The sequence below is a fragment of the Molothrus aeneus genome, chromosome 21 (genome assembly GCF_037042795.1).
Source record: "Molothrus aeneus isolate 106 chromosome 21, BPBGC_Maene_1.0, whole genome shotgun sequence".
In the NCBI taxonomy this organism is placed as follows: Eukaryota; Metazoa; Chordata; class Aves; order Passeriformes; family Icteridae; genus Molothrus; species Molothrus aeneus.
The window spans coordinates 2,095,158-2,107,473 of record NC_089666.1 but is presented as its reverse complement, the minus strand read 5'-3'; the positions used below and the strand labels follow the sequence as shown (position 1 = coordinate 2,107,473).

The window sequence follows — 12,316 nt, the reverse complement described above, 5'->3', positions numbered from 1 at the left end:
TATAGAGGGGAAATTCATCCTGTGGGGGGAATGCACCTTATAGAGGGGAAATTCAACCTACAGAGGAGAAATTCATCCTAGAGAGGGGAAATTCACTGTGAGACCTCACCCACCACCCTCTATAGGGGAACTGGGCAACACCCCAAACCCACCCCAAACCCCTTGACTGTCTGTAAGTGACCCAGACCTTACCCCAAACATTTCCATACTGCACATCTTCCTGCAGGCCCCAAAATGAGCCTCTACATCCCCCAAATGCCACCCTAAAACCAACCATTTTACACCCCAAAGCCCCCTAAACACCCCAAATCATCCTACACCCTGTGTGCAGCACTGGGAATTGTTCAAATTGTCAGAACCCCCCCCAGATTGGGAATAACTCCAAAGGAAGGAGCCAAGAGTCCAAAAATCAGCAATAACCCCAACGGAAGGAGTCGGGAGCCCAAAAATCGGGAATAATCCCAAAGGAAGGAGCCAGAAGCCCAGAAATTGGGAATGACCCCAAAGGAAGGAGCTGGGAGCCCAAAAATATGGAATAAACCCCAAAGGAAGAAGCCAGGAGTCCAGAAATTGGGAATAATCCCAAAGGAAGGCGCCGGGAACCCAGAAGTCGGGAATAACCCCAAAGGAAGGAGCCAGGAGGCCAGAAATTTGGAATAACCCCAAAGGAAGGAGACGGGAACCCAGAAGTTGGGAATAACCCCAGAGGAAGGAGCCAGGAGCCCAAACATCGGGAATAATCCCAAAGGAAGGCACCGGGAACTCAGAAGTTGGGAATAACCCCAGAGGAAGGAGCCAGGAGGCCAGAAATTTGGAATAACCCCAGAGGAAGGAGACGGGAACCCAGAAATTTGGAATAACCCCAAAGGAAGGAGACGGGAACCCAGAAATTTGGAATAACCCCAAAGGAAGGAGCTGGGAGCCGCAGGGCCCCTCCACTCTCTGCGGGACCCTCCGGGGCTCCCCCTCCCGCGGAACAGAGAAAGGCACAGCAATAACAAACCCCCCCGATTTAATTATTATGTGCACAAAGAAAAAGGGGATCCCGGGGTTTCGGGGAGCTGCTCGTTCATGCACGGGAGCTGCAGCGGCGCGGGGCGGGTCCGGAGCGGGGCCGGGGCTCAGCAGCCGCCGCAGCTGCGGGCGCAGGACGCGCCCACGGTCTGGCACAGGCCGCTCGTGGCCATCACCCCGCACTTGGAGAACTTGTCCCGGCACAGGTCGGCTGCGGAGAGCGAGGGATTATCCCGAGATAATCGGGAGAACTCCGGGAGAGCAGCGAGGGGAGCCCCCCAGTCCGGCCCCACCGCACAGGCGACCCCGCTCTGCTCCGGGGGTCTCGGGAGCTTTGGGAGCAGCGAGGGATCCCCGCCCCATCGGGGCACACCCCGGCCCCATCCCAAAATCCCGCGGGACCAAAGCTCCCGAGACCCCCGGAGCAGCGAGGGACCCCCGCCCCATCGGGGCACACCCCGGCCCCACCGCACAGCCCCACCCCGCTCTGCTCCGGGGGTCCCGCGGGATTTTCCCTCCCCGGAATTATGGGGAAAATCGTGACTGGGATGGGGACGGTGCCGGTTTCTCGCTCACCGGATTTTCCCTCCCCGGAATTATGGGGAAAATCGTGACTGGGATGGGGACGGTGCCGGTTTCTCGCTCACCTCGCAGCAGCTCCTCGTGGGCGCACACGGTGCGGACGCAGATCTCCTTGTTAATGACATAAACCCGGCGGAGGCTGGAAATTTTGGGATAGAAAGGATGGGGATGTAAAGAGGAAGGGTTCCCAAAAGCCCGGATCAGAGGGATCAGGGATGTTTCCCCTCCCTCACGCACCTGTAGAAGCAGATCTCGTTCAGGCACTGCTTGCAGGGCTTGTGCACGGAGTAGAGCCGGGTGCAGGGGTACTGCTCCTCCCGGCAGTCTGCGGGCAGGGAACCGGCAATGCCCGGCAATTCCTCACCCGGCGATTCCCCCAGCCCCGACTGTCGCCTCCCCTAGCCCCCATTGTCGCCTCCCCGAGCCCCCATTGTCCCCCCCGGTGGCACAGCCCCGCTCCGGTCGGAGCCCGGCACAGGGAACGGGAATGGGATCGGCACTCACCGAGCGGTCCCGGCTCCGTGGGCTCCGTCTCGGGCACCGCAGCTGAGGGGGACAGGGGACAGAGAATGGGACAGGGGACAGAGAATGGGACAGGGGGACAGGGGACAGGAGATGGGGAGAGAGGAACAAGGGGACAGGGAACAGGGGGACAGGGAATGGGACAGGGGGACAGGGAATGGGACAGGGGGACAGGGAAAAGGGGACAGGGGCACAGGAGAGGGAATTTCAGGATGAGGCAGAAGTGTCTCCTCGCCCCTTCCCTGGAGCACCCTTGGCACCCACTGGCTGCTCTGGGGGGCACAGCTGGGCTGGGGGGGCAGGGAAGGGACAGAGAGACCCGGGACTGGGGGGCTTGGGGGGGCTGTCACCCACCCTGGGGACTGTCACCCACCCTGGGGGCTGTCACCCTTCCTTCAGGGCTGTCACCTGTCCTGGAGGGGCTGTCACCCACCCCAGGGGCTGTCACCCACTCTGGGGATTGTCACCCACTTTGGGGGCTGTGACCCATCCTGAGAGCTGCCACCCTTCCTGCAGGGCTGTCACCCACCCCTGGGGGCTGTCACCCACCCCTGGGGGCTGTCACCCATCCCTGGGGGCTGTCACCCACCTGGGGTCGGGGCTGGCACAGTTTCCTGCTGGGATTGCTGCTGGGATTGGTACCGGAACTGCTCCTCCGGGGCTCGGGGGGTGACATCTGCAGGGACAGACCCAGTGCAGGGACATCCCCAAATCCCCAAATCCTGATCTCCCCCCCTCCCCAGTATCCCAGCGGGAAACACTCACCGTGGTAGTCGTAGTAATCCTGAATTTCTGGGGATAAAACAGAAACAGGCTGAGGGAGGGTCTGGGGAGAGAGCTCATCCCGTGGGGACTGGGAGAGGGAAATGAGATCCCTGGAATTCCCTGGTGGGTCAGGAAAAATCCCTCCAGCCCCTCCAGGGATGAGCCTGGGCCACTTCCCACAGGTGGGGATTGGGGATGGATGAAGGTTCAAAAAATGATTGGATAAAGTTCTAATAAATAGTTGGATAAAGGTTTAATAAAGAATTGGATGAAGGGTTAATAAAGTATTGGATAAAGGGTTAATAAATAATTGGATAAGGGTTTAATAAGGAATTGGATAAAAGGTTAATGAGGAATTGGATAAAAGGTTAATAAAAGATAAAGGTTTAATAAAGAATTGTCAGTGAGAGCACAGGGAGGAGCTGGGAAGGCTGGGAATTCCAGGGGTGGAGCACAAGAGGGAGGGATCAGAGGGTGGGTGTCTGTCTGTCCGGATCAGAGGGATGGGTGTCCATCAGTCTGGATCAGAGGGTGGGTGTCTGTCTGCCCAGATCAGAGGGATGGGTGTCTGTCTGTCCGGATCAGAGGGATGGGTGTCTGTCCAGATCAGAGGGTGGGTGTCTGTCTGTCTGGATCAGAGGGTGTCTGTCCGTCCGGATCAGAGGGTGGGTGTCTGTCTGTCTGGATCAGAGGGTGTCTGTCTGTCCGGATCAGAGGGATGGGTGTCTGTCTGTCCGGATCAGAGGGATGGGTGTCTGTCTGCCCAGATCAGAGGGTGGGTGTCTGTCTGTCCGGATCAGAGGAATGGGTGTCTGTCCAGATCAGAGGGTGGGTGTCTGTCTGTCCAGATCAGAGGGTGGGTGTCCGTCAGTCTGGATCAGAGGGTGGGTGTCTGTCTGTCCAGATCAGAGGGTGGGTGTCTGTCTGTCTGGATCAGAGGGTGTCTGTCCATCCGGATCAGAGGGTGGGTGTCTGTCTGTCTGGATCAGAGGGTGTCTGTCTGTCCGGATCAGAGGGTGGGTGTCTGTCTGTCCGGATCAGAGGGTGGGTGTCTGTCTGTCTGGATCAGAGGGTGGGTGTCTGTCTGTCCGGGAGAGGGACAGAAGGGGCGGGGCTCTCACCTGCCTGCTGGTCGTACTGGGAGTACTGGACCGGCTCGGGGTAGGTGATGCCCTCGAACCTGCTGAACTGTCCCTGCACCAGGAGCGCTGCGGGACAGGGCTGGGCTCAGCGGGGGCACAGCACCCCAAACTGGGTCTGGGATTCCCATGGACACCCCAAACCGGGTCCAGGATTCCCATGGACACCACAAACAGGGATTTGGGTTCCCATGGACACCCCAAACCGGGATCTGGGATTCCCATGGACACCCCAAACCGGGATCTGGGATTCCCATGGACACCCCAAACCGGGTCCGGGATTCCCATGGACACCCCAAACTGGGTCTGGGATTCCCATGGACACCCCAAACTGGGATCTGGGATTCCCACAGCACCCCCAGCCCAGGAATTTGGGGTTCCCTGCTCCCACCATCCCCCCAATCCCACAGACACCCCCTGCCCAGGATTTGGGGTTCCCACAGACACCCCCAGCCTGATCCCTGCTCCCACCATCTCCAATCCCACCCCTCTGTCCTCAGGGCTTTGGATCCAAGGGGAAACGGCTCCAAATCCAGTGTGGAAGAGTCAGAGGGACCGGAATCCCCAGGAAGGGATTGGAATACCCGGGAAGGGATTGGAATCACTGGGAAGGGATGGGAATCTCCAGGAAGGGATTGGAATCCCCAGGAAGGGACTGGAATCACTGGGAAGGGATGGGAATCTCCAGGAAAGGACCAGAATCCTCAGGAAGGGATTGGAATCCTCAGGAAGGGACCGGAATCCCTGGGAAGGGATTGGAATCTCCAGGAAAGGGCCGGCATCCTGGGGAAGGGATTGGAATTCCCAGGAAGGGATTGGAAACCCCGGGAAGGGATTGGAATCCAGGAAGGGATTGGAATCCCGGGAATGGGGCTCAGCTGAGCCCACGCTCTATCCCTCTGCTCCATCCCTCCATGTCCCCAGGAGCACCCCGGGAATGCTGCCGGGACAGGGTTTGAGGCTCCGGCCCCCTTCCCTCACCCCGAGATGTTTCCCTGTGTCCCCCCCTTTGGGTGCAGCCCCTTTCACCCAAACCTCTCCTGGCTCCCCTCCCTGCTCGCTGCCATCCCCTCTGCCAGCCCACGGGGTTATAAACCCCATTTCTCTGGATTTTGTCCCATTTTGTGCCACCTCCATGTCCCCACTCACTTGGTGCCGGCTCAGAGCCATTCCCAACCTAAAGATGAGCCCAAAGTGGGATTTGGGGGAACTTTGGGGAGTAACAGGGAATGAGCGATGGCGCAGCCACCCAAAAATCACTAGGAGTTGTGGCCACCTCCTGATCATCCCTCCAGTGATGCTTTAGTACCAAAAATTAACACTTTGCACCCTAAAAATGCATTTTTTGGAGGCTTCGATCCACGGAATGAGATTCTGGAAGGTAAAAATGAGGCTTTGGGCCAGACCATTGAGCATTTGGGTCCATAAACAAAACTTCGGCCTCTAAATCAGAGGCTTTGGACTTTCAAAACCAGACTTTGGGCCTTAAAAATGTGATTTGGGGCATTAAGATGAACTTTTAGACCTCTGAAAGGGCACTTGGGACTTAAAAATGAGGGTTTGCACCATAAAAAATGAGGTTTTCAACCACAGAATCAGAGTTTTGGGCTCCAAAAGTGAAGATTTGAGACTTAAAACTGAGGTTTAGGGATGTTAATATGAGGTTTTGGGACACAAAAATGAGGGTTTGGGATCTAAAAATGAGGGTTTGGGACCTAAAAATTAGGATTTGGAGCATAAAAATGAAGTTTTGGGATGCAAAAATGAGGCTAGGGGCACAAAAAATTTAGGTTTTTCTCTCTAGAAATGGGGTTTAGATCCTGAAAATGAGAGTTTGGACCCTCCAGTTGTGTCTTGGGGTTTAAAAATGAGGAAAACGGGTAAAAGTGGAGCTAGAAAATGTGGATTGGGATGATCCAAACGGTGCTGGGGGTTCGGGGGTGGCACCTGTGGCTGGGGACTCACCTGGCAGACACAGCACCAGGAGCTCCGCCGCTCTCATCCTGCTGGAATACGGAAAAGGGCGGGAGCGCGGCCGGGATGCAGCCGGAGGAGTCTGGGTGTGAACAGAGGGAATTCAGAGGGAGGGGACACGCAGGGACACACAGGGACACTCAAGACATGCAGGGACACACAGGGACACACAGGGACACGCAGGGACACGCAGGGACACTCAAGACATGCAGGGACACACAGGGACACACAGGGACATGCAGGGACATGCAGGGACACGCAGGGACACGCAGGGACACGCAGGGACATGCAGGGACACACAGGGACACACAGGGACATGCAGGGACACACAGGGACAGGCAGGGACATGCAGGGACATGCAGGGACACGCAGGGACACTCAAGACATGCAGGGACACACAGGGACACGCAGGGACACACAGGGACATGCAGGGACACGCAGGGACACGCAGGGACACGCAGGGACATGCAGGGACACACAGGGACACACAGGGACATGCAGGGACACACAGGGACATGCAGGGACACGCAGGGACATGCAGGGACACTCAGGGACATGCAGGGACACGCAGGGATGCACAGGGACACGCAGGGACATGCAGGGACATGCAGGGACACGCAGGGACACTCAAGACATGCAGGGACACTCAGGGACACACAGGGGTGCACAGGGACACGCAGGGACACACAGGGACATGCAGGGACACTCAGGGACACACGGGGACACACAGGGACACACAGGGACATGCAGGGACATGCAGGGACACGCAGGGACACACAGGGACATGCAGGGACATGCAGGGATGCACAGGGACATGCAGGGGTGCACAGGGACACACAGGGACACTCAGGGACACACAGGGGTGCACAGGGACACGCAGGGACACACGGGGACACTCAGGGATACCAAGGGACACGCAGGGACACGCAGGGACACTGCCCCTTCCCGAGTGTCCCCGGGAGCTGGCTCCAAAAACATCCTCCCCCTCCCAGTCTTCAGAAATCAAAGAATTTCCCCAAAAATGCTTCCCGCCCATTCCCAGGGGATTTGCAAGGACCAAACCCCAGAATATCCCGCGGGCAGAGTGGGGAGGAGAAACGCCAGGATGTGGGATCGCTCCCAGGATCATTCCTGGGATGTCGGGATCAATACTGGCGAGTCGGGATTACTGCCAGAATCTGGGATAATTCCTGGGATGTCGGGATAATTCCTGGGATGTCGGAATGATCACTGCCAGGATCATTCCCAAGATGTTGGGATTGCTTCCAGGATCACTCCCAGATGTCGAGATCACTCCTGGGATGTTTGGATCACTCCCGGGATGTTGGGATCACTCTCAGGATGTTGGGATCATTCCCGGGATCACTCCCAGGATCTGGGATCATTCCCAGGATGTCAGGATCACTCCCAGGGTGTAGGAGGAGAGGCCCAGACCTCCCAGAATGGAAATTTGGGGCTCCTTTCCCGAGGTTTCCAATTCCTTGGGTGAGGAATTGTTTTGGGGAATTGCTGCATTAGCTCAGGCATCCCCTAAATCCAAAGGAACGTGGGGATTTGAGGAGAAAATCCCGGATTTTGAGAGGAATCCCGTGGGGTTTGGTGGCCTCGGGCGCTTCCCGGCGTTTTCCAAGCCTGCTGCTCCCGGCGGGACGAGGGGCCAAGGCCGGGAGCCGCCAGGAATGCCGGCAGCCCTTCCCCCATCCCCAGCCAGCTCCAGGGGGAAAATCGAGGGAAAAAGAGAAATTCTCCCCCAAAACTCCTCTGAAATCCAGGGGAAAGGGTTTGAGGATGAATCCCACTGGCATTCCCGGTGCTCGGGTGGGGAGATCCTCCCCGGGCGATCCCGGCTCTGCTGCCGGAGCGGGGAAACTGAGGCACGGGGGGGAGGAGCCCTTTGAATCTCATCCCTGCGGAGCAGGAACATCAACCCCCCGTGCCGGGAGAGCTTCCCAGCCCAGACCCCGGCAGGGAGCGGCTCTGGAGGGTGGGATCCTCCTCGGATCACATCTGAACCTTCCAGGGATCCCATCCAGCTCCAGAGTGTGGGATCCTCCAGGGTTCCCATCCTGCTCCAATGTGGGATCCTCCAGGGATCCCATCCTGCTCCAATGTGGGATCCTCCAGGGATCCCATCCTGAACCTTCCAGGGATCCCATTCCACACCAGATCCAGAGATTGGGATCCTCCAGGGATCCCATCCTGCACCAGATCCAGAGTGTGGGATCTTCCAGGGATCCCATTCTGCACCAGAATTTGGGATCCTCCAGGGATCCCATTCTGCACCTTCCAGGGATCCCATCCCTCTCCATGCCCAAAGTCCCATTTCCCAGCCACCCCAGTGACTGACGGCACCTTCCAGGGCCCTTGTCCTGCACCCTCTGATCCCCAGGTCCTCTCCAGCACCATCAGGGCACCCTCAGGACCACGTCTTGCAGCCCCTTCCCCACAGAGCTCATCCCATGGGAACCTCCTCCTCCTCTCCATTCCAGGAGCTGCTGGAGGTGCTGACTCCAGACCCTCCCGGCTTTGGGAATCCACGGAGCCGGTCCCAGCCGGGCTGGATCAGCACACTCAGCCCCGGCTGTACCTCGGTGGGACAGGCCCTGTCTGCTCCCCACGGCCCAGGAGCCGCCCTGGAATGTCCCGGGATTAAAGGGACCGGAGGCTTTGCCAGGCTGGCAGAGCTGGGGTCTGGGACAGCACCCGGGGGATGGGGAGGGGGCCTGGGGGAGCCCATCCCGAGCTCTGCTGGCTCTGCAGGTGCCAGGATCCCATGGGACACCAGAGCCGGCATCCCAGCAAGGAGGGAGGGATGGATGGATGGATGGATGGATGGATGGATGGATGGATGGATGGATGGATGGATGGATGGATGGATGGATGGATGGATGGATGGATGGATGAAGGCATGGATCCATGGATGGATGGATGAAGGCATGGATGATGGATGGATGGATGGACGGATGGATGAAGGCATGGATCCATGGATGGATGGATGGATGATGGATGAAGGCATGGATCCATGGATGGATGGATGAAGGCATGGATGATGGATGGATGGATGGATGGATGGATGGATGGATGGATGGATGGATGATGGATGAAGGCATGGATGATGGATGGATGGATGGATGGATGGATGGATGGATGGATGGATGGATGGATGGACAGAGGGATGAAGGCATGGATGGATGGACAGATGGATGAAGGCATGGATCCATGGATGGATGGATGGATGGATGATGGATGATGGATGAAGGCATGGATCCATGGACGGATGGACAGATGGAGGGACAGACACCCCCTCTGGAACCATCCCCTGCCATCCTCCCGCCCTCCCAAGGACACGGCTCCGCAGTGCCCTCCCTGCCAGCCCCGTTTCCAGCCTGCACAGCTTCTCCCGAGCTCCAATTCCCTGAATTTCCCCCAATCTTGGCCGGAGCTCGCAGGGTTTGGCCACGGGACGGGGACAGTCGGGTCACGTCTGCCCCGACGGCGACGCCAGCGGCTGCTCCCGACGGAGACCCCGGAGCGACGCCGACATCCCCACGACATCCCCACGACATCCCCACGACATCATCCCTTCACCAAGGCCACCGAGGAGGGGATGAAGCCGCCTCCAGCCCCGTCCCCCCGGCCCGGCCGCTCCCCGCCGGGAGGGCCCCGCTGTTCCCCCTTCCCTTCCCTTCCCCAGGCTCCGCTCCCTCCGTGCAGGGGTCCGGCGGCTCCGACCGCGACCGCGCCAGATGTTTTTGCAACTGCACATCTGGGAACAATCAACCCCGGAGAAAGAACACCACAGTCCCTTTCATTCTGCTAAACCCCACCTTCCCCCAGCATTTCCCCCCTCCCTCAGCTTTTCTTTTTTCCCCCCCATTTTCCTTTCCTTTCTTTTCCTTTTTTTTCTTTCTTTCTTTCTTTTTTCTTTTTTTCTTTTTTTCTTTTTCTTTTTTTTTTTTTTGAGCTCTCCCGTTGCCAGAGAATAGGAGAACAAAGGGAATGTTAAAGGATTCCAATTTTTTTGGCCCCCGACAGAGGTAAGGAACTTGGTGCCCCCATCCCTGTTTTCACACATCACCTTTTCCTCAGGGAAAAGGCCCGTCCCCCCCAAAAAATAAATTAGAATAAAAGATCCATTTTCTACAATCTCTTTCCAGGATGGAAAAGAAAAAAAAAAAAACAACAAAACCAACCAACAAACCCACGGCTTCCTCCAGGCTTTAGGGTATTTTTAGAATTTTTGGAAGTGGTTAAAAATCTCCAGTAACTGTCAGGCCTCACAGAAGGGCCCCTTCGCCCCCCCCCGGCTGCCGTTCCTTCAGCCCCCCAAAAATCAAGGGGATTTGTCTTTGTGAGGTTAAAAAGCTGAAAACAACTTTTCCAAGCTCTTAACCGATGGAGTTTTTAAGATGATTTCACAAAGTTCCCAAAATGGGGGTTCAGCCCCGTTTGCTGCTGGTGGGGGGGGTTCCCGGAATTCCTGGGAACTGGGGGGGGTTTCCCTCGCCTGGTCCTTACCAGTGAGTGCCGGCTCTGCCCTCGCCTCGGTCTCCTCTCTCTGCTTCCCCAAAACTCTTGAAATGAGAGTCCGAAAAAACAAAAAAAAAAAAAAAACCCAAAAAACCTCCTACCTCCAGCACGGGGGATCCGCTGGGTCCTAAAGCCACACCTGAGCCGGCCCCTTCCTCCTCCCGCGCTGCCTGGGAGGGGGAAAGCCGGGAAAACCCCCAAACAACCCCAAATACCCACCCGTGAGACCGCACCGCTGCCAGGGGCGCCGGGGACGGGGTGCTCTGTTGTTTTTGGGGTTTTTTTCCCCCGCGGGATGAGTTTTAAATCCATGGAAAAGCGAGGAGGGGGGAGGATCCCGCGCGGAGCGGGCCGGGGTTTGTGGGGCTGCAGGGAGGGAGGGAGGGATGGAAGGAGCAGCTCCGAGGATTTTTCTGCCACCTCGTCAGCTCTTGGGAAAAAAAAAAAAAAAAATCACTGCACCCCCAAAATTTGGGATCCTGGGATCACAGCACCGCTCCCGATCCAGGGGTGGATTCCGATCCCCCCCAGCAGCGAGGATGCTGCGGCCCCGCGGGGGATTTGTCCTGGGATGGGGCTGGAAAAGGACCCAGATCACCCGAATCCCGCTTTCCCCACCCAGGCCGGGGCTGCCGGAGGCTCTGCAGCCCCCGGGGCCGGCGTGGGGCCCCTTTCCCCGCTCCTGGAGGAGGATCCCGGCGGGATCGGGATGACCCCAAACCCCCCGAGCTCGGCAGGGACACAGAACCAGAGCTGGGGGTGAATCCTGCGCGTTTGGGGTGAAAAACTCAGGAAAGGAGAGGAGGGAGGGCACTGGGGTGGAGGGAGGAGGTCTCTGGAGACGGGAATGGGGGTGAGCAGAGGAGATTTTCTCCCGTGGGATTGGATTCCCAGCAGCCCACGCTGGATTGTGCCGAGGGCTGAGCACCGGGACAGGCTCTGAGAGCTGCAAAATGCAGGAAAAAAGGGATTTTCATAGCAGGATGAGAGGAAGATGGGGCTGGAAGGTGCTCCCATCTCCTCTCCGCTGGTTTTCCAGGCTGAAGGATGGGTAAAAACCACCCAAAGGACCCCAAAACCACACAAAGGATCCCTAAAACCACCCAAAGGACCCCAAAACCACCTCAGCTGCTCCCACCGAGCTTCTACCAGCCCCCAAGTGCAGCACTGTGCCCATCCCAGCCCTGCTCAGCTCCATCGGGGGGCAGGAGCTGCCTGTCAATAATTAAATGAACTTTCCCACCCCCGGGGCCGGGAACACCCTCCCGGCCCATCCAAGGCAAACACCCCGGAGCGCTCGGAAATTCCAAAGGGAAGCGGCTCCCGGGTGCCTCTGCTTTGGACGCTGCCAGGAACGGGCACAAATCCCGAGGGCTCGGAGCGGGGAGGGTTTTTCCAGGCTCGGGAAGCCTGGGTTAACAACCGCAGCCTTGGCCGGGCCTTCAGGAAATCAGGAAACCTCTTACCTCTGCTTGTGCCTCATTTCCTGACCTAATCCCAGCTCCCCAGGGCAGGGAGGCGCCGCCGGCGCTCGGAGGGGGTTCAGACTTTCCGTGGAAGCGAATCCCTGCAGGAAGCAGCCCGGGATGCTGGGAGGCAGCTGGAAAAGCCCGGGAGGGGCTGGGGCAGCACAGACCCTCGGGGAGCTGCTCCTTCCCCGTGGGATGCGGCGTCTCTGCCTCCCAGCTTTTCCTCGGTGGATGGAGCGAGGTTTCGGAGTCTCAGCCAGGACACCTGGGCTTTTCCAGCGATTATTGTTATTTTCTAGGAAATTCCAGCTGGAGAGAGGT

General features: G+C 58.0%; 1 protein-coding gene across 1 annotated transcript; it reads right to left on the bottom strand.

Annotated features, from left to right (window-relative positions):
• Positions 1–1,066: 1,066 nt before the first annotated feature.
• On the bottom strand, positions 1,067–10,642 carry MFAP2 (microfibril associated protein 2). The gene is made up of 9 exons (XM_066564101.1): positions 10,628–10,642; positions 5,988–6,078; positions 4,005–4,091; positions 2,884–2,910; positions 2,708–2,794; positions 2,101–2,142; positions 1,834–1,921; positions 1,662–1,735; positions 1,067–1,225 (listed from the first exon to the last, which is right to left on the bottom strand). Exons 2-9 carry the CDS (start codon positions 6,022–6,024, stop codon positions 1,122–1,124), a joined length of 546 nt encoding a protein of 181 aa, XP_066420198.1. The 5' UTR covers positions 6,025–6,078; positions 10,628–10,642; the 3' UTR covers positions 1,067–1,121.
• Positions 10,643–12,316: the final 1,674 nt, after the last annotated feature.

Excerpts from the sequence above, each read along its gene's own strand:
- MFAP2 (XM_066564101.1), bottom strand. The coding sequence starts at position 6,024 with ATGAGAGCGGCGGAGCTCCTGGTGCTGTGTCTGCCAG. Across the intron at positions 2,795-2,883 it reads GGATTACTACGACTACCACG|ATGTCACCCCCCGAGCCCCG; the intron begins GTGAGTGTTTCC and ends CTGTCCCTGCAG. Across the intron at positions 1,226-1,661 it reads CCACGAGGAGCTGCTGCGAG|CCGACCTGTGCCGGGACAAG; the intron begins GTGAGCGAGAAA and ends CGCTCTCCGCAG.